This window comes from Carcharodon carcharias, assembly GCF_017639515.1.
Source record: "Carcharodon carcharias isolate sCarCar2 chromosome 37 unlocalized genomic scaffold, sCarCar2.pri SUPER_37_unloc_2, whole genome shotgun sequence".
NCBI lineage: Eukaryota > Metazoa > Chordata > Chondrichthyes > Lamniformes > Lamnidae > Carcharodon > Carcharodon carcharias.
The window spans coordinates 1,261,197-1,287,155 of NW_024470767.1; the positions used below are offsets into that span (position 1 = coordinate 1,261,197).

General features: G+C 48.0%; 1 protein-coding gene across 3 annotated transcripts; it reads left to right on the plus strand.

The window, feature by feature from the left end:
• The first annotated feature begins 8,647 nt into the window (after window positions 1-8,647).
• Window positions 8,648-22,398, plus strand: LOC121274708 (cdc42 effector protein 2-like). 3 transcript variants are annotated; one of them, XM_041182030.1, is made up of 2 exons: window positions 8,648-8,681; window positions 21,269-22,398. In XM_041182030.1, exon 2 carries the CDS (start codon window positions 21,596-21,598, stop codon window positions 22,373-22,375), a length of 780 nt encoding a protein of 259 aa, XP_041037964.1. In that variant the 5' UTR covers window positions 8,648-8,681; window positions 21,269-21,595; the 3' UTR covers window positions 22,376-22,398. The 3 variants fall into 3 exon arrangements, with proteins under 3 accessions (XP_041037964.1, XP_041037963.1, XP_041037962.1); XM_041182029.1 differs by lacking the exon at window positions 8,648-8,681 and adding an exon at window positions 9,031-9,157; XM_041182028.1 differs by lacking the exon at window positions 8,648-8,681 and adding an exon at window positions 17,376-17,594.
• Window positions 22,399-25,959: the final 3,561 nt, after the last annotated feature.

Sequence of the window (25,959 nt, forward strand, 5' to 3'; positions counted from 1 at the left end):
AGGCCTGTGATGCCCCAGTGTTTGAATATCTGAGCATCAATCACTGGGGTCAGAGTTGATTGACAGCACTGTCCTGCTTTACAAAATGATATGGACAGCAGAGACCCCCCCCCCCCCCCCCCCCCCCCCCCCCCGCACCCTCCACCAAACTATGCACAATGCTCTAATCCCCCAAACAGCTCCTTCCACTTATCTTCCCCTTCTGACTGAGCTGGATTAATTGTAGATAAACAAACAATTGGAACAAAAAAAGGTCTCTGCAGGGTAAAGGGATGCCCTGTGGCCACGGGTGAGAAACAGAAAATAGGAACAGGAGTAGGTCATTGGGCACATCAAGCCTGCTCCAGTATTTAATATGATCATGGCTGATCATCTATCTCAATGCCATACTCCCGTTCTCTCCCCATACCCCTTGACGCCTTTAGAGTCTAGAAATCTATTTCCTTCTTAAATATGTTTAGTGGCTTGGCCTCCACAGCCCTCACCTCAAACATAAATGATCTACCCCATATCCTGAGATTGCAACCCCTTGTTCTAGGTCCCCCCAACCAGAGGAAACATCATTCCTGTATACGGTCTGTCCAACCCTGTCAAAATTTTGTATGTTTCAATGGGATCCCCTCATCCTTCTAAACTCCAGTGAATAACTCCTGTGAATAATTGACCGAATCACTCCTCATATGACAATCCTGCCAACCCAGGAATCAGCCTGGTGAACCTTCTCTGCACTCCTATGGTAAGTATATCCTTTCTTAGGTAAGGATACCAAAAATGCACATAATACTCCAGGTGTGGTCTCACCAAGACTGTACAGCTGCAATAAGACATCCTTGCTCCTCAAGTCCTCACTCTGAAGGCCAACATAAAAGATGATGGGTTTGGGCTGTAACTACTGAGCAAACTGAAAGTATCCAGTTAATGTATATTTTCAAGAAATGAACTTCAATGGCATTGGGCTATTGAGTAGGAACAAGGTACTCAAACATCTGGTGTGTGCATTATGCAACTACCCTGCAGGTGAATTGTGCTTGATTACTGTTTTCTTGTCATTGGATAGCATGCTGAGCAAGTGGTAGTCATGCTGGGATCCGAGAAGCAGCAGAACGCTCTCTCCCTCTTTCCACTTGAGTGCCAGCCGTGATTCAGGGCATAGTACTCTTAACCTCTGATTGTCAGAGGGTCAGTACTGAGAGAGTGCCACACTGTTGGAGGGTCTGTACTGAGGGAGCGCCGCACTGTCGAAGGGTCAGTACTGAGGGAGCCCTGCACTGTCAGAGGGTCAGTACTGAGAGAGTGCCACTGTTGGAGGGTCAGTACTGAGGAGCACCATACTGTTGGAGGGTCAGTACCAACGGAGTGCTGTACTATTGGAGGATCAATACTGAGGGAACTCTGTACTGTCAGAAAGTCATTACTGATGGAGTGCTGCACTGTTGGAGGGTCAGTACCAAGGGAGTGCAGTACTGTCAGAGGATCAGTACTGAGGGAATGCCGCACTGTCGGAGAATCAGTACTGAGGGAGCGGCGCACTGTCGGAGGGTCAGTTCTGAGGGACCGTTGTACTGTCGGAGGGTCAGTACTGAGGGAGCGCAGTACTGTTGGAGGATCAGTACTGAGGGAGTGCTGTGCTATCGGAGAGTCAGTACTGAGGGAGCGCCATACCATTACAGTGTCAGCTCTGTTCTGTTGGAAGATCAGTACTGAAGGAGCACCACACTGTCGGAGGGTCATTATTGAGGGAGTGCTGTAATTTTGGACCAGACATTAAACCAAGGCTCCACCCTCGGGAGGATGTAAAAGATCCCACAGCCACTATTGGAAGAAGAGCTGGAGGGGTGGGGGAAGTTCTCCCAAGTGTCCTGGGGCCTATGTTTATCCTGTGACCAACATCACTAAAAACAGATGATCTGGTTATGTGTTTGTGGGATTTTGTGTGTACATATTGGCTGCTGCATTCCTACAGTACAATAGAGGTTATGAGTTAATTAGCTTCCCACAACCAATGGATCAGATCTAAGCTCCGCAGTCCTGCCACATCCAGTTGTGAATGGTGGTGGACAATTAAACAACTCACTGGAGGAGGTGGCTCCACAAATATTCCCATCCTCAATGATGGGGGAGCCCAGCACAGCTGAAGTATTCGCAACAATCTTCAGCCAGAAGTGCCGCTGACTGAATGATCCATCTTGGCCTCCTCCAGAGGCCCCCAGCATCACAGATGCCAGTCTTCAGCCAATTCAATTCACTCCACGTGATATCAAGATATAGCTGAAGGCACTGGATACTGCAAAGGCTATGGACTCTGCCAACAGTCCGGCAATGGTTCTGAACACTTGTGCTCCAGAACTTGCCGCGCCCCTAGCCAAGCTGTTCCAGTACAGCTACAACACTGGCATCTATCCAGCTATGTGGAAAATTGCCCAGGTATGTCCTATACAACTCTCCATCATCAGTAAAGTAATGGAAGGGGTCATCAACAGTGCTACCAAGCGGCACTTGCTTAGCAATAACCTGCTCACTGATGCCCAGTTTGGGTTGCGCCAGGGTCACTCAGCTCCTGACCTCATTACAGCCTTGGTTCAAACATGGACAGCAGAGCTGAACTCCCGAGGTGAGTGTTTGCCCTTGACATCAAGGCAGCATTTGACAAAATGTGACATTAAGGAGCTCGAGCAAAACTGTAGTCATTGGGAATCAGGGGACAGTGCTCTGCTGGTTGGAGTCATACCCAGCACAAGGGAAGGTGGTTGTGATTATGGTTGTTTGGTAGTACAGAACTTGATTATTGCTGAAAAAAGACTTTTTATCAAAGCTCTTCATCTTGCACTCATCAGGACAATTGTAAGAATACCAATGTCAGGGGAAGCAACAACTTTATACTGTATGAGCACGGTGCTGACTGGTAGGCAAGTAGACTCTGGTTGGTAGAGGCATTCTCATGGAGAATGCACCAATTGACTGAAGTTAACTGCCAAGCATTGTTTGAAATTTAAACCAGCAAGCTTGACTCTGATTGGTCAGGACATTGCCCTGAGGAATGAACCAGCAAATAGCTGTCACTTATTTTGTTTAGCTGAAACAGGCGCGATTTGTGGACAGGTTCTTTCTGTCTGCAAAGAACAGGGCCCTGTGTAATAATATTTGTAGCTTCCAGTACACGCAAATGTGCCACACAGCAAACTCGGTTGACAGTCTATTGTCCTGATGAAAAGCTTCAACAAAAAATGTCTCTTTCTTCAGCAATACTCAAGGTTGCGGTTGTTGGAGGTGAATCATCTCAGCTCCAGGACATCACTGCAGGAGTTCCTCAGGGTAGTGTCCTCGGCCCAACCATCTTCAGCTGCTTCATCAATGACCTTCCTTCCATCATAAGGTCAGAAGCAGGGATGTTCGCTGATGATTGCACAACGTTCAGCACCATTCACAACTCCTCAGATACTGAAGCAGTCCATGTCCAAATGCAGAAAGACCCGGACAATATCCAGGCCTGGGCTGACAAGTGGCAAGTAACATTCACACCGCACAAGGGCCAGGCAATGACCATCTCCAACAAGAGAGAATCTAACCATCACCCCTTGACATTCAATGGCATTACCATCACTGAATCCCCCACTATCAACATCCTGGGGGTCACTATTGACCAGAAACTGAACTGGACAAGCTATTTAAATACTGTGGCTACAAGAGCAGGTTAGAGGCTGGGAATCCTGCAACGAATAACTCACCTCCTGACTCCCCAAAACCTGTCCACCATCTACAAGGCACAAGTCAGGAGTGTGATGGAATACCCCCTACTTGCCTGGATGAGTGCAGTTCCAGCAACGCTCAAGAAGCTGGACACCATCCAGGACAAAGCAGCCCCGCTTGATTTGCACCTATCCACAAACATTCACTCCCCCCACCACCAACACACAGTAGCAGCAGTGTGTGTACCATCTACAAGATGCACTGCAGCAACTCACCAAGGCTCCTTAGACAGCACCTTCCAAACCAACAGCCTCTACCATCTAGAAGGACAAGGGCAGCAGATAGATGGGGAACACCACCACCTGGAAGATCCCCTCCAAGTCACTCACCATCCTGACTTGGAAATATATCGGCCGTTCCTTCACTGTCGCTGGGTCAAAATCCTGGAACTCCCTCCCTAACAGCACGGTGGGTGTACCTACACCACATGGACTGCAGCGGCTCAAGAAGGCGGCTCACCACCACCTTCTCAAGGGGCAATAAATGCTGGCCCAGCCAGTGATGCCCACATCTCATGAATGAATTTTTTAAAAAGAGCTGTGGGGTGCTGCACAATGCTTTGTCTCTGCTTTCTCTTGCAGCATCTTACAGTGTTCACAACGGAATGGGCAGCTGTCTGACTGCTGATTTTGGTGAGAGGTGGGACATGCAGCACTTGATGGGGTGTTGCTTTGCATTACCGAGTTTGTACCCTGTAGGGCGGAAGAAGGCTGGTGTGGAGCACCAGCACAGACCTGTGGGGCCGATTGGCCTGTTTCTGTGCTGTGGATTCCGTGTGTACCTCGCTTTGACCATGAGATTCTGGCAATGAAAGAGTTCGCAATAAACTGACTGAGCTGGCTCAGAATTCTGAGCTCGAACTATACTGACGTGGGGTGCTGTGTTTTGTCCATTATGTGGCTGCCTGTGGGAGGCACAGAATGACTGTGTGCCTTTCTCACGTAACAACAGACACCGGTACAATGGAGTTAACTGTCTGGAACCCTTTGGAGTGTTCGGTGTGGGGGGGGGAGATAATGAGCTGAATGAGAGACTTGCATTTATATAGTGCCTTTCATGACTTGAGAACACCCAAAGATTTTATCCGGGATATTTTTCCCACTGGGTGGTTGCAGACAGAATCTGTTAAATAACAAACTAAGGGTGGAATGCATTCCTCTTAGCTGAAAAAAAAACCTCTCAGTCCCCTTTAACCTGGCTCACAGCTCCATTTATTTCTGTGGTGTTGTGGAGGGTTGCTTGGGGTTCGTCTTTCTCATTGCTTTTGTGGGAACACACGCAATTCCAATTTCATCCCTCCTCTGTGTGTTGATTCAGCGATTTAGAAATAACAGTTGTTGAAATTCAAAACCTTCCTGAATGACACTTTTAAAAAAATACTCTTTTATTCAAAATGTAGACTTATCCTCTCCCTATCTGAATCCTTCCCCACCCATGCCTGTCACTGTCCTATAAAGTTGCTGACATTACATGGGGTACAAAGAAAGAAACTTGCATTCATATAGCACCTTTCACAACCTCAGGAACTCTCAGCCTACATACACTCAGGACAGCTGCAGTGTAGGCAAGACAGCAGTCATTTTTAGCACAGCAAGGTCCCACCAGAGGGAAATGATAATGAGCCGATGATCTGTTTCCTGGCTGGCACCAGAAAAGTGCAAAACTCCATTGCACATCTTACGAGAGAGACTGTGGGACCTTTTACACCCATCTGCGATGACAGGTGGGACCTTGCTTTGATGCCCAGTTTGAAAGACAGCACCTCAAATAGTATAGCACTCAGTATTGCCTCTCCGACAATGCGGCGCTCCCTCAGCACTGACCCTCCGACAGTGCAGCGCTCCCTCAGCACTGACCCTCTGACAGTGTGGCGCTCCCTCAGCACTGACCCTCCGACAATGCGGCGCTCCCTCAGCACTGACCCTCCGACAGTGCGGCACTCCCTCAGTACTGACCCTCCGACAGTGCGGTGCTCCCTCAGCACCGACCCTCCGACAGTGCAGCACTCCCTCAGTACTGACCCTCCGACAGTGCGGTGCTCCCTCAGCACCGACCTTCCAACTGTGCAGCACTCCCTCAGTAGCACACTAAGTGTGTGGCAATATGAATTGTGGTGAAGGCCCTGGACCAGCAGTGGGTGTGTCCATGCTCAGCCAAGGAGTGATATGTGGTGATGTGGGGACTATAGCAGTAACGAGGTGATGAAGAGAACCCTTCATCTCTTGCTTCAGAGCGCGAAACATATTTTTCAGATGTGAGTCAATTTGCACGGAGATGTTACAGAAGTTGGAGCTGGCCCAGATCCCAGGTTGAATTGCTATGACAGTCAGTGAGGTTCACCGTGGTAGACATAAAGGTGATTGGGAGAGCTGATGGTTTATGATGTCATCTCAGGTCAGATTTCTCCGCCGACATTAATATAAAATTTTACACGCCGATTATTGTTAATCAGACAATTTTTTTCTTTACTTTTTCATGGGAGATGGGCGTCGCTGGCAAAGCCAGCATTTTTTGCCTCTCCCTAATTGCCCCTTGAACGGAGTAGCTAGACCATTTCGGAGGGTAATTAAGAGTCAACCACATTGCTGGAGTCACACGTAGGCCAGGCTGGGTAAGGAAGGCAGATTTCCTTCCCTAAAGGACACTGGTGAACCAGATGGATTTTTATGACGAGCGATGATAGTTTCCTCAGCAGGTTTGACAGCGTCTGTCAAGACAAGAGTTCCTCTCCACAGATGCTATCAGACCTGCTGAGTTTTTCCAGCAATTTTTGTTTTAGCTTTCCAGCATCCCCAGTATTTTGCTTTTTATCTTGATGATAGTTTCCTGATCGCGATTACTGAGACTAGCTTTATATTCCAGATTTATTAATTAGATTTAAATTCCACCAGCTGTAGTGGTGGGATTTGAACCTGAGTCCCCAGAGCATTAGTCTGGGCCTCTGGATTTCTAGCCCAGTGACATTACCACTATGCCATCATCTCCCCCATTTTTTCACCTTGTCCTTTAACTCATGCCAGGGCCAGGTTCCACTGGACACCGAGCTGTCTCCCCCTAAGTGACCTTTCCTGGTGCCCCATCTTAGTCCTTGAGGATCATCAGTATATTGAATGTTGCAAAAATGAGCCCTGGCTCACCTCCCCCAGACCCACCCTTCTGTCCTGCATTCAATATACCAGAGAGGAGCTCAGGCCACAGCAACCTGCACTGATGATTCAGTTAAACCTCACAAGGAAGTTCACCAACAGCAGCTTGGATCCAAGACATGACCTGCCTAATTACAGATGTTGAGAAGGTGGCATAGAATATAAGAGCAGGGAGGTTATGCTGGAACGGTATAAAACGCTGGTTAGGCCACAGCTAGAGTATTGCGTGTAGTTCTGGAATCCGCATTATAGGGAGGATGTGATTGCACTAGAGAGAGTGCAGAGGAGATTTACCAGGTTGTTGACTGGGCTGGAGAGTTTTAGTTATGAGGAGAGATTGGATAGGCTGGGGTTATTTTCCCTGGAGCGGAGGAGATTGAGGGGAAACATGATTGAGGTGTATAAAATTAAGGGGGGCATAGAGAGGGTAGAGAGGAAGGAACTTTTCCCCTTGGTGGAGGGATCAATAACCAGGGGCATAGATTTAAGGTAAGGGGCAGGAGGCTTAGAGGGGATGTGAGGAAGAATTTTTTCACCCAGAGAGGGGTGGGAATCTGGAACTCTCTGCCTGAAAGGGTGGTAGAGGCAGAAACCCTCATAACGTTTAAGAGGTATTTGGATGTGCGCTTGCGATGCCATGACATACAAGGCTATGGGCCTAGTGCTGGAAAATGGGATTAGAATAGTTAGGTACTTGTTTGAATGGCGCAGATTCGACGGGCTGAAGGGCCTTTTTCTGTGCTGTAGACCTCAATGACTCTATGAGGAAGAAAAAGCCAATTGAAGAGAGACGAGATTTTTTAAATGTTTTTGAATCTCTTCTTTGGGAAACTTGCAGCCTCCTCTCTTGTTTTATTTTGCTTTCACTTTTTGATGTAAAACGGGGACTTGATCGTGGACATGCCCGGTCACAGAAGTGATATGGTGGACCCTCAGCAGCGAGTATTGGAGGAGAGGGAGCGACTGCAAGGCACCCTCAGCTCTTGGGCCATGTTCTGCATCACCCAGTGAGGCTGCTTCACACGATTGGAAGGGAGTTGACGTGTGATCCGCCTGTGGTTTGTTTGAAATAGGACGTGTCTTTCTGCGGGTGCATTGACTCTCTCTGCCATGTTGCCCTCGAGCTGTCAGTGCTGGAGATGTCTCCTGGCAGCTTCTGGGAAGGAGGGTGTCTGGTGGGGAATAGATGGAGCAATGCATTGACTTAAGGTGGAGTGAAAGATGCAGTCAGGGGTTGAGCGCTGGTTTCTGTGCTGTCGTTGCTTTTGAAAGGCAAAAGGAGTATTGTGGGGGTGGAGGGGGAGGCCCTCACCAGCAGCTGAATGACAAGTGCAGCAATCCAAGAGTTCATTCACAAGGTTGGGTGGGTAACCGTTAGACCATCTGCCACCTCCTCCCTTGACGCAGCACAGCAAGACAAGACAAAGCGCTGCTCTCATAAACTTAAACTGCTCCCCAGGTTGGGGGGGTGACATAATTGAGATTACATGCTGCCTTGCACTCCAGGAGGAGGAGTGGGGTGGGGGTGGGGTGGGTGAGCTGCTGTTTCTGTGTCAGGGTTGTGAATGAGTTAAGAACATTGACAACGTGCTGTGTTTGAAACAATACGGCTGAATGCATCAGCCCTTGAGTCCCATTCTCAAGGAGCTGATAGTGGAGCTGTGCCAAGTCCCTTTTCAGAATAGATTAGTGGAGAAGATCCTGCTCCTCAACTCAGACAAACTGTTGGACAGAAGAAGAGAAAGAAACAATTCTTGCCTCGGACAGCAGAACAGTCAGCGGCTGTTGGTGGGTGTGTGTGTCTGTGTGTGTGTGTGTGTGTGTGTGTGTGTCTGTCTGTCTGAGGGAGAGAGAAGAGCTGCTTGACCTGCAATAGGGGTTTGAAAACTGCCGCCTTAATTGGGAACAGAGCGAGATTTAGCTTATCAGAGGCTCGCAGTTTGTGAGGAAGCCCAGGCTGTGCTGGGAACCTTCTCCAATGAAGTGAGACCAGAGACACTGACCTGACGAACACTTTCGAACTTCAGATCACCCCGAATCTCAATGCGCCAAAAACCACGGCGTGACCAGCTTGGAAAGGAAGAAGAAATATTCTGGAGCCACTGAGGAATCGTCTTAAAAAAAACCCGGGCGAGTGAGAGAATTGAGACTGTCAGCCACTTCCCCTTAAAAGCTGTAGGAGTGGGGAAAGTTTCGGAATTGTAGAAATTCCCTAACTGATTGTCTTTATAAAGAAGCAAACATGTTCTCACTACACAGTAACCGTAAGTACAGAACTTTATTTTGTTCCTGTGGGTGACTAGCTGTGGCTCATGTAGTAACCCTCTCCTTCTGAACAGAAATATAAATATAAGAAATAGGAGCAGGAGCAAGCCCCCCCCCCCCCGCCCCCCAACAGCCTGCTCCACCATTCAGAAGGTTGTGGTTTCAACTCCTGCTCCTGAGACTTGAGCACATAGTGCAAGCTGAGACTTCGGTGCAGCACTGAGGGAGTGCTGCACTGGTTATGGCGCTGTCTTTCAGTTAAGTCCCTCTCGTTGGGGACACAGCTCCACAGATGATGCCACACTCCGTTCCCTGAGCTCCCATTCTTCACCTGACTGCCAGTAGCAGTCTGACCATGGAGGAATTCATAAGCTGGTCCTGTCTGGCATCAACACCCACACCATAAGATGTCACCAGATAGCGACTGATGTTTTTACACCTTCGCCCCCAACGCCTTCTAACCCAGAGGTACTGAAAAAATCCTAGTCCCCCTCCCCCCCCCCATTGAGTAAAGACTGGGAGAATTACAGAGATGCTCGAGGAATTATCAACACCAGTGAACCAAACAACATTGGTCCCATCCCCTGTCCAATAACTTGATGGCATTCACGTTGCCATGGTTAGGATACTGGGATCAGTGCACCATTACGTTGTAAATCTCTGGAGTAATCAGAGCTGAGATTTTCCTCAAAGAGTGATCTGCAAACCCTTCACTGAACATGGCCAGAAACAGCGAGTGAGATTTTATAACTCCACCAAAACTGGTAATTCAGTTCTTTGACTCTTATGGGATCTTGCTGTGTTCAGACAAGCTGAGGAATTTACCTACAAAGCAAAAGTGATGGCTCCTCAAACAGTATCATTCATTGCTTGGGATGTACTTTCCTGGAATCGTGCAGTGCAGGAGGAAAATTGAAGTTGAGATAATTCAACACCTAATCAAACTGAATTGTGACACACTTCATTAGGGCAGCAATTCTTTCTTACCAAAATCATGTGAATAAAAGCAGATCTAACACTGTTCAAGTCTGCAGAGTTCCTTATCTCAGCCAAGTGGCTTTGAGGAGTGAAGACTGTGCACATGAGAACTAATTGGAGTACAGTCTTCAGTGATGTCCCTCGAGGGATCAGGGAGGGGGAGGAGGGGGGCACGAAGTTTAACTTTATATAGTGCTGCACAGTGCTCCCAGTATCCTGTCACTGCCAAGAGGGAAACTCTCAACTTGTCCAGCCACTCCCCATCCTACTTGCACTTGCCCCTCAGTCTCAGGAGGACAGTGGATATAAACAGGAGGATGGACAGAAAAGTGAGGAGGTACTATGTAGTATGGGAGCAGGAAGCTGTAACCGCAATAGTGAAACACACCGATGCTTCGCTTAAGAAAATACTACTTACCTTGGCTGGGCTCCAGAAGATAAAAGGCACATTATCTACAGGGCTGACTGGGGGATGAATGATTGGGAAGAGGACAAAAGTTTGTTTGAAGAGTCACATCAAAACCTCCAATCAGGCAACCTTCATATTAACCACTTAGTTGCAGATATATTCTTGGGAGTGAACTGGAGGCTTTAACATAGCAGTTGTTAGTGATGGGATGTGAGGTGAGCTATACACAGTTTTACAGATTGGAGTAGTGTGGAACTGTTTGGTCTGTATTACTGGAACAGGAGTTCTTCTGGGGCAGTGAGGAGTGACCTTGCCCCTCAGCCACAAACTCCGGCTATGAGTACCCCCCCCGACAACTTGATGATCATGAAAGGTGCATTCATAACATGGCCAAACAGGTTGATTATCAATTTGTAAATACGCCTGTGACAGGCGGTAAGAGTGGGAGAGTCTCCTGATCAGCCAGAATTGTGTGGTAGCTGCAGTGTAACAGCCATGTTAAAAGACTCCACACACAAACTCTTACCACCGTCTGTACTGCACGGTAGGTGTGTTCTCCTCACTTTGAGGGCCTGCCGGTGATGCTGTTTACTATAACAGTATACAGGAGGTTGTAGGAGTATTGGGGCTCTGAAAATCATTAAAAGCTGCATAATAGGAGCAGAAGTGTAAACCCATGTAAAATACAGCTTCTGACCTTATAATGAAAGCAAGTTCACTGATGAACCGACATTGACAGGGACTGGGCCTCGGACACTACCCTGAGGAACTCCTGCAGCACTGTCCCAGTGACCTCTAACAACCAAACCTTTGGGCCAGGTATGACTCCAGGCAGGGGTGAGTTTTCTCCCTGATTCACATTGGCTTTAGTGGGATTTGATGCGAGAGTTAAAATTCTCTGTTTTCAGATTCCTCCATGACCTCCTTCTTGATCTTTGTAATCGCCTCTAGCCCCTAAAAGCCTCCAAAATCTCTATACTCCTTCAATCCTAGCTTCTTGCACATTTCTGATTTAAATTGTTCCACCATTGGTGGATATGCCCTCAACTGTCACGGCCATAATCTCTGCAATTCCTTCAGACCTCTGCTCTTTTAAGACCCTCCTTAAAACCACCTCTTTGACAAGCTCCTTATGTAGCTCGGTGCCTGATTTATGCTCCTGTGAAGCTCCCTGGGGACATTTTACTGTGTTAAAGGTGCTATATAAATGCAGCTGTTCTTAGAGTATTAGCAGGGTGTTATTTGTTAGTATAGTTAGTATACTGGAGGAACCTTTCTCAAGTTCTCAACAATATCTTGGGATATCACTGAACTGCTGACAGCCTTGCTTTGATCGAAAGATAGAATTAGTCCAGTGTTTTCTTGGGGATTCACTGGTGCTGATGGTACCAGCTTTTCATTCCCCTAAAGCCTTGCCTGATGAGTTCTGCAGGTAGACCACAGCTCTTAGTGCAGACTGCTAGTGATAGACCTCCTCGACTGTTTGAATGCAGAGGGTTACACGTATATGCCCTCATATCCTGTTGCACTGTTCAGTCCACTCGAGAAACATCTCGTTGTTTGGCTTTTCCCAGAAGAAAGTTCTGGCAGCTGTGTCCATTCTTCCTTTTCCTCCCCTCCTTCTCTCCCACATGCAGTCAGCACACATGGAAATAAGTCTGTTCTTGGGCTATCTAAAAAGACAGGGTTCATTTCCACATTGATTGTCCAGATAGTGCCATTACTACTTCCACTACCCCTTTGGGTCTTATCCCTCAACTGATAGCTGCCACAGCACAGTGTGATTTTCTCAGCTCATTGCTGATGATAATAACCCACTATTCTCAACATCAGGTGCCTGTCTGAAATATTTTTAATTTCAAACCTGGGACAATGCCAATGAGGTGACTTGGCAGTACTCTGTGTCGCACTGCCTGCCAGACTACATTTTATTGATCTGCCTAAACTCCAAAAGCCCCACCCTACACCCTACTTTTGTTGGGCAGGGGTATTAAGGCTTACAGAACCTAAGTGGGTGGGTAGATGGGGGGGTTAAGATATTGATCAGCCATGATTTGATTAAATGGAGGGATAGACACAAAGGGGCTGAGTGGCGTCCTCCTATGTATACACTGTTCCTCCTCCTTTGTCTGTGTTGAAATCAGACTTATGGTTGCTGTCTGCCCTATCTCACCCTTTCCAAGAATCTCAGTGCTCCTCACTTCCCCTTCAATCCTCCTTGCTTCATAAGAGAAATGGACTATTTTCTAAAGCATCACTTAAACATCACCTAAAAGTCTAGTAGTTCTAGTTTCGCTGCTCTTTAACTCATTACCCAATGCTGTGTGCCTTTTGTTACTCAATAACAACCAAAGGATGGGTGTCTGTAATGATGCTGTGGTTAAGAATGTTCTCATTGTCTCCCACTGACTTGCCCCAACACATCAGATAAACCTTAATCTAGACAACAGCAAACAAAAGGCACAACTAAAAAGCAAAGCTGCTGTGACAAAGAGTCAGGATAACATGGAGAATTTCAGATGTCAGATAGCTATGAGCAATATGTCTCTAAATTCTGCTGTACCTGCCCTATCATCCCCCTCCTCACCAGCCCCAAATCCTTAACTTAATGGGCTTGGGTTTGACAGACACAAATCTCCGTTCTCCATGTGTGGGCCTGGCATGAGTGAGCTTCTGAAAGCTATTCGTTTGTGGAGGCAATCATAACTGATACTGATTCCGCCCCCTTGCCTTTATCTATCCATGCTGGCACTCTCGGGGTTAACCCTGGAGCAATTCGACCCATGGCATATGGAGAGAAAGGATTTAATTTCTCCAACATCTTTGAGGACCTTGGGATTTGTCAAAGCACTTCACAGCCAATAAATTACTTCTCGAAATGCAGTCACTGTTGTAATGTGGGGAATGCCACAGCGAATTTGCTCACGGGAAGTTCCTGTAGAAAGCGGCAGGATCAATATCCAGAGGATCTGTGTTAGGTGCGGACTGCAGTGGGTGGGAGGGGAGGCCTGTGCCTGTGGGGGGACCCCCCCCCCCCCCCCCCCCCCCCCCGCAAGCTCCAGCTCCTTCAGGACAGGAGGGGAGAGAAACCTTGGGAGGGATGTGGGATCTTGTGGGATGGGATCTGTCATGAAAAGGAGATGAGGGGAGATTCTGTGTGAGTTTATTGGGAGCAGTAGCGGTTTGGGCTCTCAGTTTAACCTGTCCAACCTGTCGCTGCTTCAGGTGAACCCAGGGTTGAAGTGCTTGCGTTGAGCCCTTTTCTCCAGAACTTGTTGCCTCTGTTCAAAGAAGAGCTCACTGCAAGACTCTGTTTTCATTCCCCACTCTTCCACATTCTCAGTGATGTATACTGTTCACAGACACAGCCCAGCTGTCTCCACTCTGCCTATTGCAAAGAATGCCCTTTATCATGATGAGAATTACAGGAATGAGATTTTTTAAAAACCTGGCCTGGAGTATTCAAGACCAGTTAACATTAGAATTTATTTTACTGTCCAACAATGTCTTTTTTTATTAAAGTTTTTATTAAATCAGCCCTGTCTCAGAGCATGATGCCCATCACACCTCTGAGTCAGAAGATCGTAGCTTCAAGACCCCCTCCAGAGACTTGAGCACACATAATCTAGGCTGACGCACCCCCGATGCTAGTACTGAGGGAGCGCCGCACTGTCAGAGGGTTAGTACTGAGGGAGTGCCGCACTGTCAGAGGGTCAGTACTGAGGGAGCGCCGCACTGTCAGAGGGTCAGTGCTGAGGGAGCGCCGCACTGTCAGAGGGTTAGTACTGAGGGAGCGCCGCACTGTCAGAGGGTTAGTACTGAGGGAGCGCTGCACTGTTGGGACGGTCAGTGCTGAGGGAGCGCCGCACTGTCGGAGGGTCAGTGCTGAGGGAGCGCCGCACTGTCGGAGGGTCAGTACTGAGGGAGTGCTGCACTGTCGGAGGGTCACTACTGAGGGAGTGCTGCACTGTCGTAGGGTCAGTACTGAGGGAGCGCTGCACCGTCGGAGGGTCAGTGCTAAGGGAGCGCTGCACTGTCGGAGGGTCAGTACTGAGGGAGTGCTGCACTGTCGGAGGGTCAGTGCTGAGGGAACGCTGCACTGTCGGAGGGTTACGGCTGAGGGAGCGCTGCACTGTCGGAGGGTCAGTGCTAAGGGAGCGCTGCACAGTCGGAGGGTCAGTGCTGAGGGAGTGCTGCACTGTCGGAGGATCAGTGCTGAGGGAGCGCCGCACTGTCGGAGGGTCAGTGCTGAGGGAGCGCCGCACTGTCAGAAGTGCTGTCTTTCAGGATGACACATTAAACCGAGGCCCTGTCTGCTCTTTCAGGTAGGTGTATAAGGGGAGGTGACGGTACAGTGGTATTGTCACTGGACTAGTAATCCAGAGACCCAGGGTAATGCTCTGGGGTTTGAATCCCACCACGGCAGATGGTGGAATTTGGATTCAATAAAAATCTGGAATTAAAAGTCTAATGATGACCATGAAACCATTGTTGATTGTTGTAAAAACCCATCTGGGTCACTAATGTCCCCTTCAGGGAAGGAAATCTGTTGTTCTTACCTGACTCTGAAATGAACTCACAAGCTATTCAGTTGTATCCAAGCTGTCTCACCACCATCTTCTCAAGAGTTGGTTGGGTATGGGCAGGTACACCATGGCCCTGCCAGTGACACACGCATCCCAAGATTAAACTTTTTTGAAACGTTTATAGTCAGTTGCAACATTGGTTTCTACAGCTACAGTCACCTGACTGATGAAGTGGCCATAAAGAAACATGAAAGTTAGGAGCTGAATAGCACAACCATTCCCTGGAGCCAGATTAGAGGAGATGTGGGGTCATTATTCGTCATCGAGCTCTGTTACATAAAGGTGTAAGAAGCAGAGGGGGAGATGAGATTTTTTTTTGACACAGCGAGTTGTTGTGATCTGGAAGGCGCTGCCTGAAAGGGCGGTGGAAGCAGATTCAATAGGAACTTTCAAAAGGGAATTGGATAAATATTTGAAAAGGAGAGATTTGCAGGACTGTGGGGGACAGAGCGGGGGGAATAAGGACTAATTGGATAGATCTTTCACAAAGAGCTGGCACTGGCTCAATGGGCTGAATGGCCTCCTGGGCTAAGTTTTTGTTGAGTATGAGTATCAAGGACTACAGGAGGTGAGTTGGATTGAGAGAAAATATAAACCATGGTTTAATTGAATGGGGCTGAATGGCCTCGTCTGGTTCCTGTATGAATGTTCGAGGGGCTGAATGGCCTCTTCCTGCTCCTGTGTAACAGGTGCAAGAGAGGCTGAATGGCCTCCTTCAGTTCCTGTGTAACAGATTTGAGGAGCTGAATGGCCTCCTCCAGTTCCTGTGTAATAGGTTTTGAGGGGCTGAATGGCCTCCTCCTGTTCCTGTGTAACAGGTTTTGAGGGGCTGAATGGCCTCCCCCTGTTCCTGTGTAACAGGTTCAAGGGGCTGAATGGCCTTCTGCTGCTTCCTAAAGCTGTATGAAAGAGATTTGAATTTGCAATTCCTTTCGTTTGGAAAATTTTCAAGTGGTATTTTTATCCCATCATTAATGTAGAAATAAATATATTTTATAATTGGGATAGTTGCAGAAGCACTGCCCAGAATTGGAGTGGAATTGCCAGCATGTAGTGTACAGGATGTGAGTCCTGAGTATCTGGATATCCTGGACATGGGATGAATATTATCACTTTATGACGTTATGTTTTGTTTCTGAGAATGTTGGCTTATCAGAAATCACTGGGCAAACCTTTGGACTTTCCTTTCATATGAGGCTGAGTGAAGGTGACTTACTGATCAGGGCAGTGCTGGCATTAATCTCAGCTCCATGCTGCAACAACTGAGGCAGCAGTCAGGGCTTTGCAACTGCTAGAACATGCCATTTGCAAGGAACAGGGTCAGCTGTGATTCAGTGGGTCCCACTCTCATCTCGGAGTCAAAAGGTCCTGTCTTCAAGTTCCACTCCAGAGATTAGAACTTCAAAAATCGAGGTGTATACTCCCAGTGCAATATTGAGGGAGCGCCGCACTGTTGGAGGGTCAGTACTGAGGGAGCGCCACACTGTCAGAGAGTCAGTACTGAGGGAGCACCGTACTGTTGGAGGGTCAGTACTGAGGGAGCGCCACACTGTCAGAGAGTCAGTACTGAGGGAGCACTGCACTGTTGGAGGGTCAGTACTGAGGGAGCGCCGCACTGTCAGAGAGTCAGTACTGAGGGAGCACCGTACTGTTGGAGGGTCAGTGCTGAGGGAGATCCGCTCTGTCGGAGGGTCAGTACTGAGGGAGCGCCACACTGTCGGAGGGTCAGTGCTGAGGGAGCTCCGCTGTGCTGGAGGGTCAGTACTGAGGGAGCGCCGCACTGTCGGAGGGTCAGTGCTGAGGGAGCACCGCACTGTCAGAGGGTCAGTACTGAGGGAGTGCTGTACTGCTGGAGGGTCAGTACTGAGGGAGCTCACAGGGTTAAATACAGAGTAAATCTCCCTCTACAGTGTCCCCATCAAATACTTCCAGGACAGTACAGCATGGGTTAAATGTCTCCACCGGCATTGATTTTAAATTGATTTTAACTTGTTTCATCAAGGATATTAAAAGCAACAGAGATTGGGTTTGATCCCATCAGTCTGCTCTGGATTCAGCCCTGTTCCCAGAGATGAGGAGCCAGTGTTGTGAGTGACTGCACCACCCAAGCTGCAGGTACAGGAAACTGATCTCATCGTCATTGGCCTCTCTCAGTTTTACGTCTCAGAGAATCATGCACCACTCCCACAATCACTCGTTAACTGCAGTTGGAGCTAATCAGTGTTGTTTGCAGAATTTAGGGAGTTTATTCTTTGGAATGCTGCCTAGTTGAGTCATGTGTTTGCCTGGTTTGGCTTATCAATAGCAGGCGACTGCATATTCATCTCTAAGCACTCTAAGTATACTGATCAGTCCCTGGAGCCTAGTCTACAATCCAACTGTGTACCCGTGGAGTTCAATTTTATTACTGCAGGACAGATGAGAAGCTCAAGTTTTATCCATTGTAAACAGGGATATTGTTTGGTATGTACAAGATGTTACTAATGAAAGGCAAAGGATTGCATAGTTGCTGGTTCCATTTAATGTGAATTGTAAACTAATAAGTGTTTGTTATTCCTGTCTATTTGGGTTAATTTGTGTCTGTCACAAGGTTAATGTATAACCGTCTCTGTCACAAAGGTAATGTACAACTGTGTGTGTCACTAACAGTTACTGTCACTGGACTAATATATCACTAATAATGTGGAACTGTGACTGTCACTGGGTTAATCAGTAACTACCTGTCACTGGGTTCATGTGTAACTGTGTCTGTAACTGGGTTAACATGTATCTGTGTCTGTCACTGGATTTATGTGTAACTGTGACTGCCACAAAGGTAATGTGTAACTGTGTATGTCACAAACAGTGACTGTCACTGGACTAACATATAATTGTAATAATGTATAATTGTGACAGTCACTGGGTCAATAAGTAACTGTGTCTGTCATGGGTTAATGTGTAACTGTGACTGTCACAAGGGCAATGTCAAACTGTCTGTGTCACTAATACTGAGTGTCACTGGGCTAACATATAACTAATAATGTGTAACTGTGACTATCATTGTGTTAACGTAGAACTGTGACCGTCACTGGGCTAATGTGTAACTGTGACTGTTACTTAATGTGTATCTGTCTGTCACTGGGTTAATCTGTAACTATCTGTCACTGGGCTAATGTGTAACTGTGACTGTCACTTAATGTGTATCTGTCTGTCACTGGGTTAATCTGTAACTGTGTCTGTCACTGAGTTAATGCGGAACTGTGACTCTTACTGGTTAATGTTTCTTCTACATTACAACAGCAGTGACTGCTCTTTCGGAGTAATTCAGGGAATGTGAAGTTGATGTGTGAAGTCAGTGTGGAAATCTGAATCTTTTTAACGTACCAATGTTCTTGTTAAACCCAGGGAGCTGGCACTTGAGCTGTGAGAGGGGTGTGGTTCACATCTGTTGTTAATTGTGTGGGATTGGACAGCACTGGTTGGTAGATCCTATCTTACCCAGTGACAAGGTAATTTCTTTAATAAATTCTCTCTGTGACACAGGGGAATTTTTCAGGCCTGTAATGTGTATGGACCAGCGACACATCCCATCAGTTCCCCAACTGTGCTCTACAAAGTACCAGCTCACTCCCTCATGGGTTCCTGCTGGCCAGGAACATAGGAACACGAGCAGGCCATTCAGCCCCTCCAGCCTATTGCGCCCGCTCATGGCTGCTCTATACCTCAGCTCCGTTCACCAGCCAGAGTTCTCTCCTTTCACTGTGCTCCAGAGGGACGAGGCAAGAGGAATGCCAGTAGCAGGTTCCCTGTCTCAGTGCAGCAACGGCAAGTGACTGAGCAAGGATCCCGCTGTGACCTTTGTATGAGATACCTTTTGGATGCCTCTATAGTAAAACTTTGCCCACAGCCTGTGTGTTTTTACTCACAGAGAGCCATGACTCATAGTGAATGCATGCCATTGCATAACTGACTATAAACTTTATTGAGTCAAATAAACATCAGTGTTCTGTGCACTCGCAGTGTTATATCTGTTGGATTGGATTCAACATGACACTGTTGCCTTGCATATCTTCATTTTAAACAAATGTTTTATATACAGAGATGTATGTATATGTCTCTTTATACACATAAACACACGTGTGACAGCTTAAAGCTGAGTAAATATCTGGGAGCTTAAATCAAAGCTGTAGTTGATTCAATGGGGTAGTTCTGCTTCAATCCTATCCCTGTCTCCAAACTAAACCCTGGAGAGACTTTAAAACTCACTGACTCCGTCCCTGACCCTTTCCACTCAGGTGACAGGACTGTGATTAAATAAGAGGAAGAACTTCCATTTCACCAGCGCCTTTCACAACCCCAGGATGTGCCAAACAGCTTCACAGCTAATGAAGTACTTTTGAAGTGCAGTCACTGTCGTAATGTAGGGAACGTGGCAACAGGTTTGTGCACAGCAAGATCCCACAAACAGCAATTTTTAAAAATTCTTTCATGGGATGTGGGCATTGCTGGCAAGCCCAGCATTTTGTTGCCCATCCCTAATTGCCCTTGAGCTGATTGGTTTGCTCAGCCATTTCAGAGGGCAGTTAAGAGTCAACCACATTGCAGTAGGTCTGGAGTTACATGTAGGCCAGATCAGGTAAGGGCAGCAGATTTCCTTCCCCAAAGGGAATTAGTGACCCAGATAGGTCTTTACAACAATCGATGATAGTTTAATGATCACTGTTACTAGTTTTCAATTCCAGATTTATTAATTGAATTTAAATTCCACCAGCTGCCCTGGTGGGATTTGAACCCATATCCCAGGCCTGGGTCTCTGGGTTACTAGTCCAGTGACATTACCACTACGCCACCATCTCCCCAAATCTGGTTGCAACCAGATAATTTTTTTTTAGTGATGTTGGTTGAGGGATAAATATTGGCCCCAGGACACCGGGGAGAACTCCCCCCTGCTCTTCTTCCAATAGTGGCCGTGGGATCTTTTACACCCACCCGAGAGGGCAGACAGGGCCTTGGTTTAATGTCTCATCCTGAAAGACGGCACCTCCGACAGTGTGACACTCCTTCAGCGCTGACCCTCCTGACAGTGCGACGCTCCCTCAGTACTGACCCTCCGACAGTGCGACGCTCTCTCAGTACTGACCCTCTGACAGTGCGGCGCTCCCTCAGTACTGACCCTCTGACAGTGCGGCTCTCCCTCAGCACTGACCCTCCGACAGTGCGGCGCTCCCTCAGCACTGACCCTCCGACAGTGCGGCGCTCCCTCAGCACTGACCCTCCGACAGTGCGACGCTCCCTCAGCACTGACCCCCCCAACAGCGCAGTGCTCCCTCTGTACTGACCCTCCGACAGTGTGGCGCTCCCTCAGTACTGACCCTCTGACTGTGTGGCCCTCCCCCAGTGCTGGCATGTGGTGTGTCAGCCTGCATTCTAGAGCTCAGGTCTGTGGAGTGTGGTTCAGACCCAGAACCTCCTGACTCCATCAGAGACAGAGACAGACAGACAGCCCCACCCACTGAGATCACAACCGAGACCTACATTTCCCTTTCAAATGTGTAGCTACAAGCCTTGTCTCCCAGACACCTGGTTTTTGCTGTAATGTTAAAGGCAGTTTGCTCTTGACTCCACTCTTTCCCACCATGCTTCCTGTAAGGAACCTATCCCAATCTCCATCTTTCTCTGTTTCCCTTTGCAAGGGAGTTAGCAGTTATGGGGTGGAGCAGACAGCAAGGTGGAGTTGAGCTACAACCGGATCAGCCATGACGGAGCAGACTCAAAGAGCTGATGGCCTACTCCTGCTCCTGAGTCCTATGTCCTTATGTCTTCCTTTTACCTAAACCGGGAATTCCTTCCCCCATGGCTTCCAGGCCCTCGATCATGTCCGATCTCTTGCCCTCATTTGTGCTCTCACCCACATTCCCTCACTCCTGAACTACGATAGGGTGTCCCTTCTCATTCCCTTTTACCACAACACCCCCCAGCCTCCTCAGTTATCAGATCACCCTCTCTCATTTCTTATGTTCTCGCAGGTCTAGCGAAAGGTCGTTGACCTGAAACGTTAACTCTGTTTCTCCCTCCACAGATACTGCCTGAGCTGAGGAATATTTCCGGCATGTTGTGTGTTTGTTTATCATTTATTCTCTTGCCTGTTTTGACTGCAGATCTTGCGTGAGGATATAGACCAGGTGGACATCGAGGGGGATTCCTCTCTGTTGCTGTAGCGAAGGAGTGAAACTGCAACTCTCCAGCATGAATCTATGAATGGTTGGAAACAGCAGTTTGTTGTAAGATTTGATCTGATCCTGGGGAAGTTCATCCCCCCTGTTGCCCTCCCTCTGACATATCACAAGAGTATTGTTCAGGTTCTTCAGAGCTGTGAGAGTGGTTGCAGTGACATCTTTGACTGAATCAGGGGAAGACGAGGAACCTTCACTGACGGTAGCACCAGATCGCTGCAGGGAGAGAGAGAGGGAGAGACAACAACAAAGATGTCGGCTAAGGCTCCTATCTACCTGAAGCGGACCAACCGGAAAGGAAAGAAGGAAAAATTGCGCGACATCTTGTCTTCCGACATGATCAGCTCACCACTCGGAGATTTCCGCCATACCATTCACATCGGGAGCGGGGGAGAGGACGACATCTTTGGCGACATTTCCTTCCTGAAAGGCAAGTTCCACCTCCTCCCGGGCAAGCAGGGAGGCACGTTGTCGGGGAAGGCCAGTCGGTATATGTCCTATGAGTTCACCAGGACTGCCAGCCTGCACGGTGAGCAGCAGCAGCAGCAGCAGCAATCTTCACCCCTCTTGAAGAACGCCATCTCTCTGCCGGTGATAGCGGGCCCTCAAGTTGCCACCCAGCCTGTGGCCGAGGCACCCCCCAAACCACCCAGGCTGCACTTGGACGATAAGGACGGAGAGCCCCCAGCCAAGGAGACGGCGTCGAAGGGAAGCCAAGAGCCAGGGCAAATGGGCAAGGTCCAGGCCCCTCCAGACTCTGGCCTCAGCAGCGGACAGTCAGAGGCTAACCAACTTTCTCAAGATGATCAGAGAACCACCAACCACGTCCACTCAAAGATAGACTTTGTCATGAAGGAACATCCTGAGAGGAGCCTGCTTTCCAACGCCGTCTCCCTCCTGTCCCTTCACCTGGACCTGGGTCCATCTATCTTAGACGATGTGCTTCAGATCATGGACAAAGAGCAGGACATACGGCCCAACATGGCTTCCCTGGAATCCAGTCCTAGGTGTGAAATCCTTTCCTTTCAGTAGGAGCCCCTACTTGTTTGGGGCGGGGCGGGGGGTGGGGGGGGTGCCTTTCAGCGAGACCAGCACTGACCTGGCCGAGCAGTGTGAGACAGACAGGGATGGGAAGAGACATGTGGTCCTAATCTAATGCCATTACAGTATTATAACAACAAACACTAACTGTCTGCATTTCTGGAGATGTTTGCATACTCGCTGGGCTGAAGAAGCTGCCTGTCTTCAGAGTGCAAAGACCCTACTCTCTGAGGGAGGGGAACCAAATACCAGCCTCAACGCAGGAGCTTGTGACTAATCACCCAGGAGAGCTTCACCCCCTCATCCCATCCCCCTGCCGCCGCCCCCCCGCATCCTGTGTCATAAACAACTGACTCCAATCATCCATCCACTTTCTCCCCTTGTACGAGGCTCTGTATCTGGAGTTCCGACCTGTGGAACATTTAAGAGATCCTTTGGATGGTTCATCCTGGAGATCATTTGCTCAGGGGGGGTGGGAGGGCTTTATTTTTTGGTGAGGGGGTGCAGGGGGATTGGGGTGGAGTGAGAGATTAAAAACGCAGTGATTGGAACACTTCCTGTACCTGGCTGTTTGAGGACGTTCATGTTTTATCAAACATTTGTAACGAACAGGGCTGTCAATATGTTCAGCCCCCATAGCAGCAGTGTGACACTTTGGTTTTTCCATCTCTGTAGCCCAATCAATGTCCATCTACAAAGCCACTTTAGTGCTCTGGTCCCGTTAACTTCTCACCCTCCACCACCAGAGACAAGGCTGAGACTTTCAAATTCATTTCACACAGGCCTCCTTCAGCTAGGGAGCACTCTGACCCTGTCACTCTCGGCTGGCTTGGAGCCTAGATCTGAAAAAGGGCCAGTATGTAAGCCAACACAGCACCCCTCCCCCACAATCGAGCTGCTATATGGAGCTAAAAAACCATTGGAAGAAGAGCAGGGGGGAGTACTCCCCAGTGTCGTGGGTCAATATTTATCCCTCAACCAACATCACCTGGCCATTCATGGGAGCTTGCTGTGTGAAATTTGGCTTCGGCATTTCTTGCATCAGACTTCAAGAGGCTGTGACACGCTTTGGGATGTCCTGAGATACTGAAAGGTGCTGGCGAAATTCAGATTCAGTCCAGCTTCCTTAGGGTCAGTTTTGCATTGAAGTGAGAATATTTCTCAAAGATGGATTTGCGTGGATGAAGTAGTACTATTCGCGAGCCCCGCCAGGGGACTGATTTCAACTAAGCAAAAACATTTTTACAAAATGCAGTCGTTTGTTTCAGTTACTTTCGGAGATGTTTTATGCCAGTGACCATTTAATCTTGCACCTGAAATGCTGCTGTGTTATCTCTGTAACTCTTCATCTACCAGTTTCATCTCACAAACAAATTGATTTGGTTGTGGAGAACTGTTGCATTGTCCACGCTGCATTGTGCTTTTAACTCCGAAAAGTGAAAGGTATCTTCTCTTTCCCATGATTTTACCTCGTAAGTGTCAGCTTGGCTCAACTCGGTATCACTCTGTTTGGCTTGAACTCTGCCCTGGTATTTGAGCTCATAATCCAGGCCGACACTCCTAGGGCAGTGCCAAGGGAGTGCTACACTGTCAGAGGTACCAACTTTCAGCGGAGATGTTAAACAGGACCTTGCCTGCTTTCATTAAGATCCTCTAGCCCTGTACAAGGAGGAGCAGGAGACGTGTCCTCCCTCAACTGTAAACTGATTTATCCATTCCTTCAACTTGTTGCTGGGATCTTACAGTGCACAAACTGCCTTCCATGATTGCCTACATTACAATGATTGTAGCTCAAAAGTAACTGACTATCTCATACACACTTTGGGATATTCTGAGGATGTGACAGGTTATAATTAAATGCCACTTTGGGAAACAGGGAAAGATGCTTGGATCCAGGACTGCTGATTTATCAGACTTTTATCTAGTAATCGATAGTCCAATTACTAATTTGTTTGTACTTTAACATCTATATTTGGTCTGTGCTCCCCTGAAATATCTTCTCTTCTTCCCCTCCATGTATTCCCATTGGGACCTATCTCACCGCCTTCTACTTACCCTAACTCCCCATCAAATCCCATCCCTCCAATCCCCTAACTCTCCATTGAATACCATTCCTCTAACCCCCTAACTCTCCCATCGAATCCCATTCCTCCAATCCCCTAACTCTCCATTGAATCCCATTCCTCTAACCCCCTAACTCTCCCATTGAATCCCATCCCTCCAATCCCCTAACTCTCAATTGAATCCCATCCCTCCAATCCCCTAACTCTCAATTGAATCCCATTCCTCTAACCCCCTAACACTCCCATCGAATCCCATCCCTCCAGTTCCCTAACTCTCCATCAAATCCCATCCCTCCAATCCCCTAACTCTCTATCGAATCCCATCCCTCCAAATCCCTAACTCTCCATCGAATCCCATCCCTCCAATTCCCTAACTCTCATTGAATCCCATTCCTCCAATCCCCTAACTCTCTATCGAATCCCATCCCTCCAATTCCCCAACTCTCATTGAATCCCATTCCTCCAATCCCCTAACTCTCTATAAAATCCCATCTCTCCAATTCCCTAACTCTCATTGAATCCCATTCCTCCAATCCCCTAACTCTCTATCGAATCCCATCCCTCCAATTCCAAACTCTTCATCGAAGACTGTCCCTCCTGTCCCCTGACTCTCCTGTCAGGCAGAGGCAGAATCTTGGCTGTGATGCCTCATGTGGTGAGATAGCCAGCCAGGACTCTGCATCCAAATTCACACCTGAGACTTGATCGCACACAAGGCACTGAAGGGTCCACCTCCATTCATAGTTACCCCAACAATGGGGAGGAGCAGGGTGAAAGTTGGGATTGTGTGGCACGTGGGTCACATCTGTAATTCCGGCACTGGAATGGAAACTGTCTCGAAGATGGGCAGGGGTGGACACACAAGGGGGGAAAGAAAGAACTTGCATTTTTATAGCGCCTGTCACAGCCTCAGGACATCCCAAAGTACTTTTGAAGCATAGTCACCCTTGTATTACCAGAGAGATGCTGGAACAATCTGGAATGGTTAGGGTCTGACCAGCTGTTAATTTAATTTAAAGTGTGGAGACTTTGGGGTGCCTCGAGACCACTTGGCCTCATTACATCAGCGGCAACCCTCTGAAAATGTGTTTCGTTGGTCTCAGGGCACCCTGAGGGAGTGAAAGGCCTCGTATCAATGTGAGCTTTTCTTTTCTTTCAGAAAGACGAGAGATTGTGAGCGTGGGGCCCTGTATCCCATTAATATTCAATATAAAAGCTGGAGTAATGTGGACTCTCTGTGGGGGCCCTGAGTGTTCCCTTGAACAGAGCTCCAGGAGAGACTTGTGCAGCTTCATGTGTACACGAGAGGACACAGAGGTGAAAATAGCCTGGGAAAATCCAACAAGGGCATTGTAGAGGCCAGGGGATGATCCAAATTCCCGGAACCGAATCCCCTCTGGTGTTTACTTCATTCAGCTTTTTTTGTATGTATCATATTTTTAATCAGTTTTTTTTTTTGAAAGTTCAGATGGTTAAAGGTTATCCTGAGACAAGCTGTTTGTAGCAGAGCTG

Bases quoted from the DNA above. Each gene is read 5' to 3' on its own strand.
- LOC121274708 (XM_041182030.1), top strand. From the start codon at position 21,596: ATGTCGGCTAAGGCTCCTATCTACCTGAAGCGGACCAACCGGAAAGGA.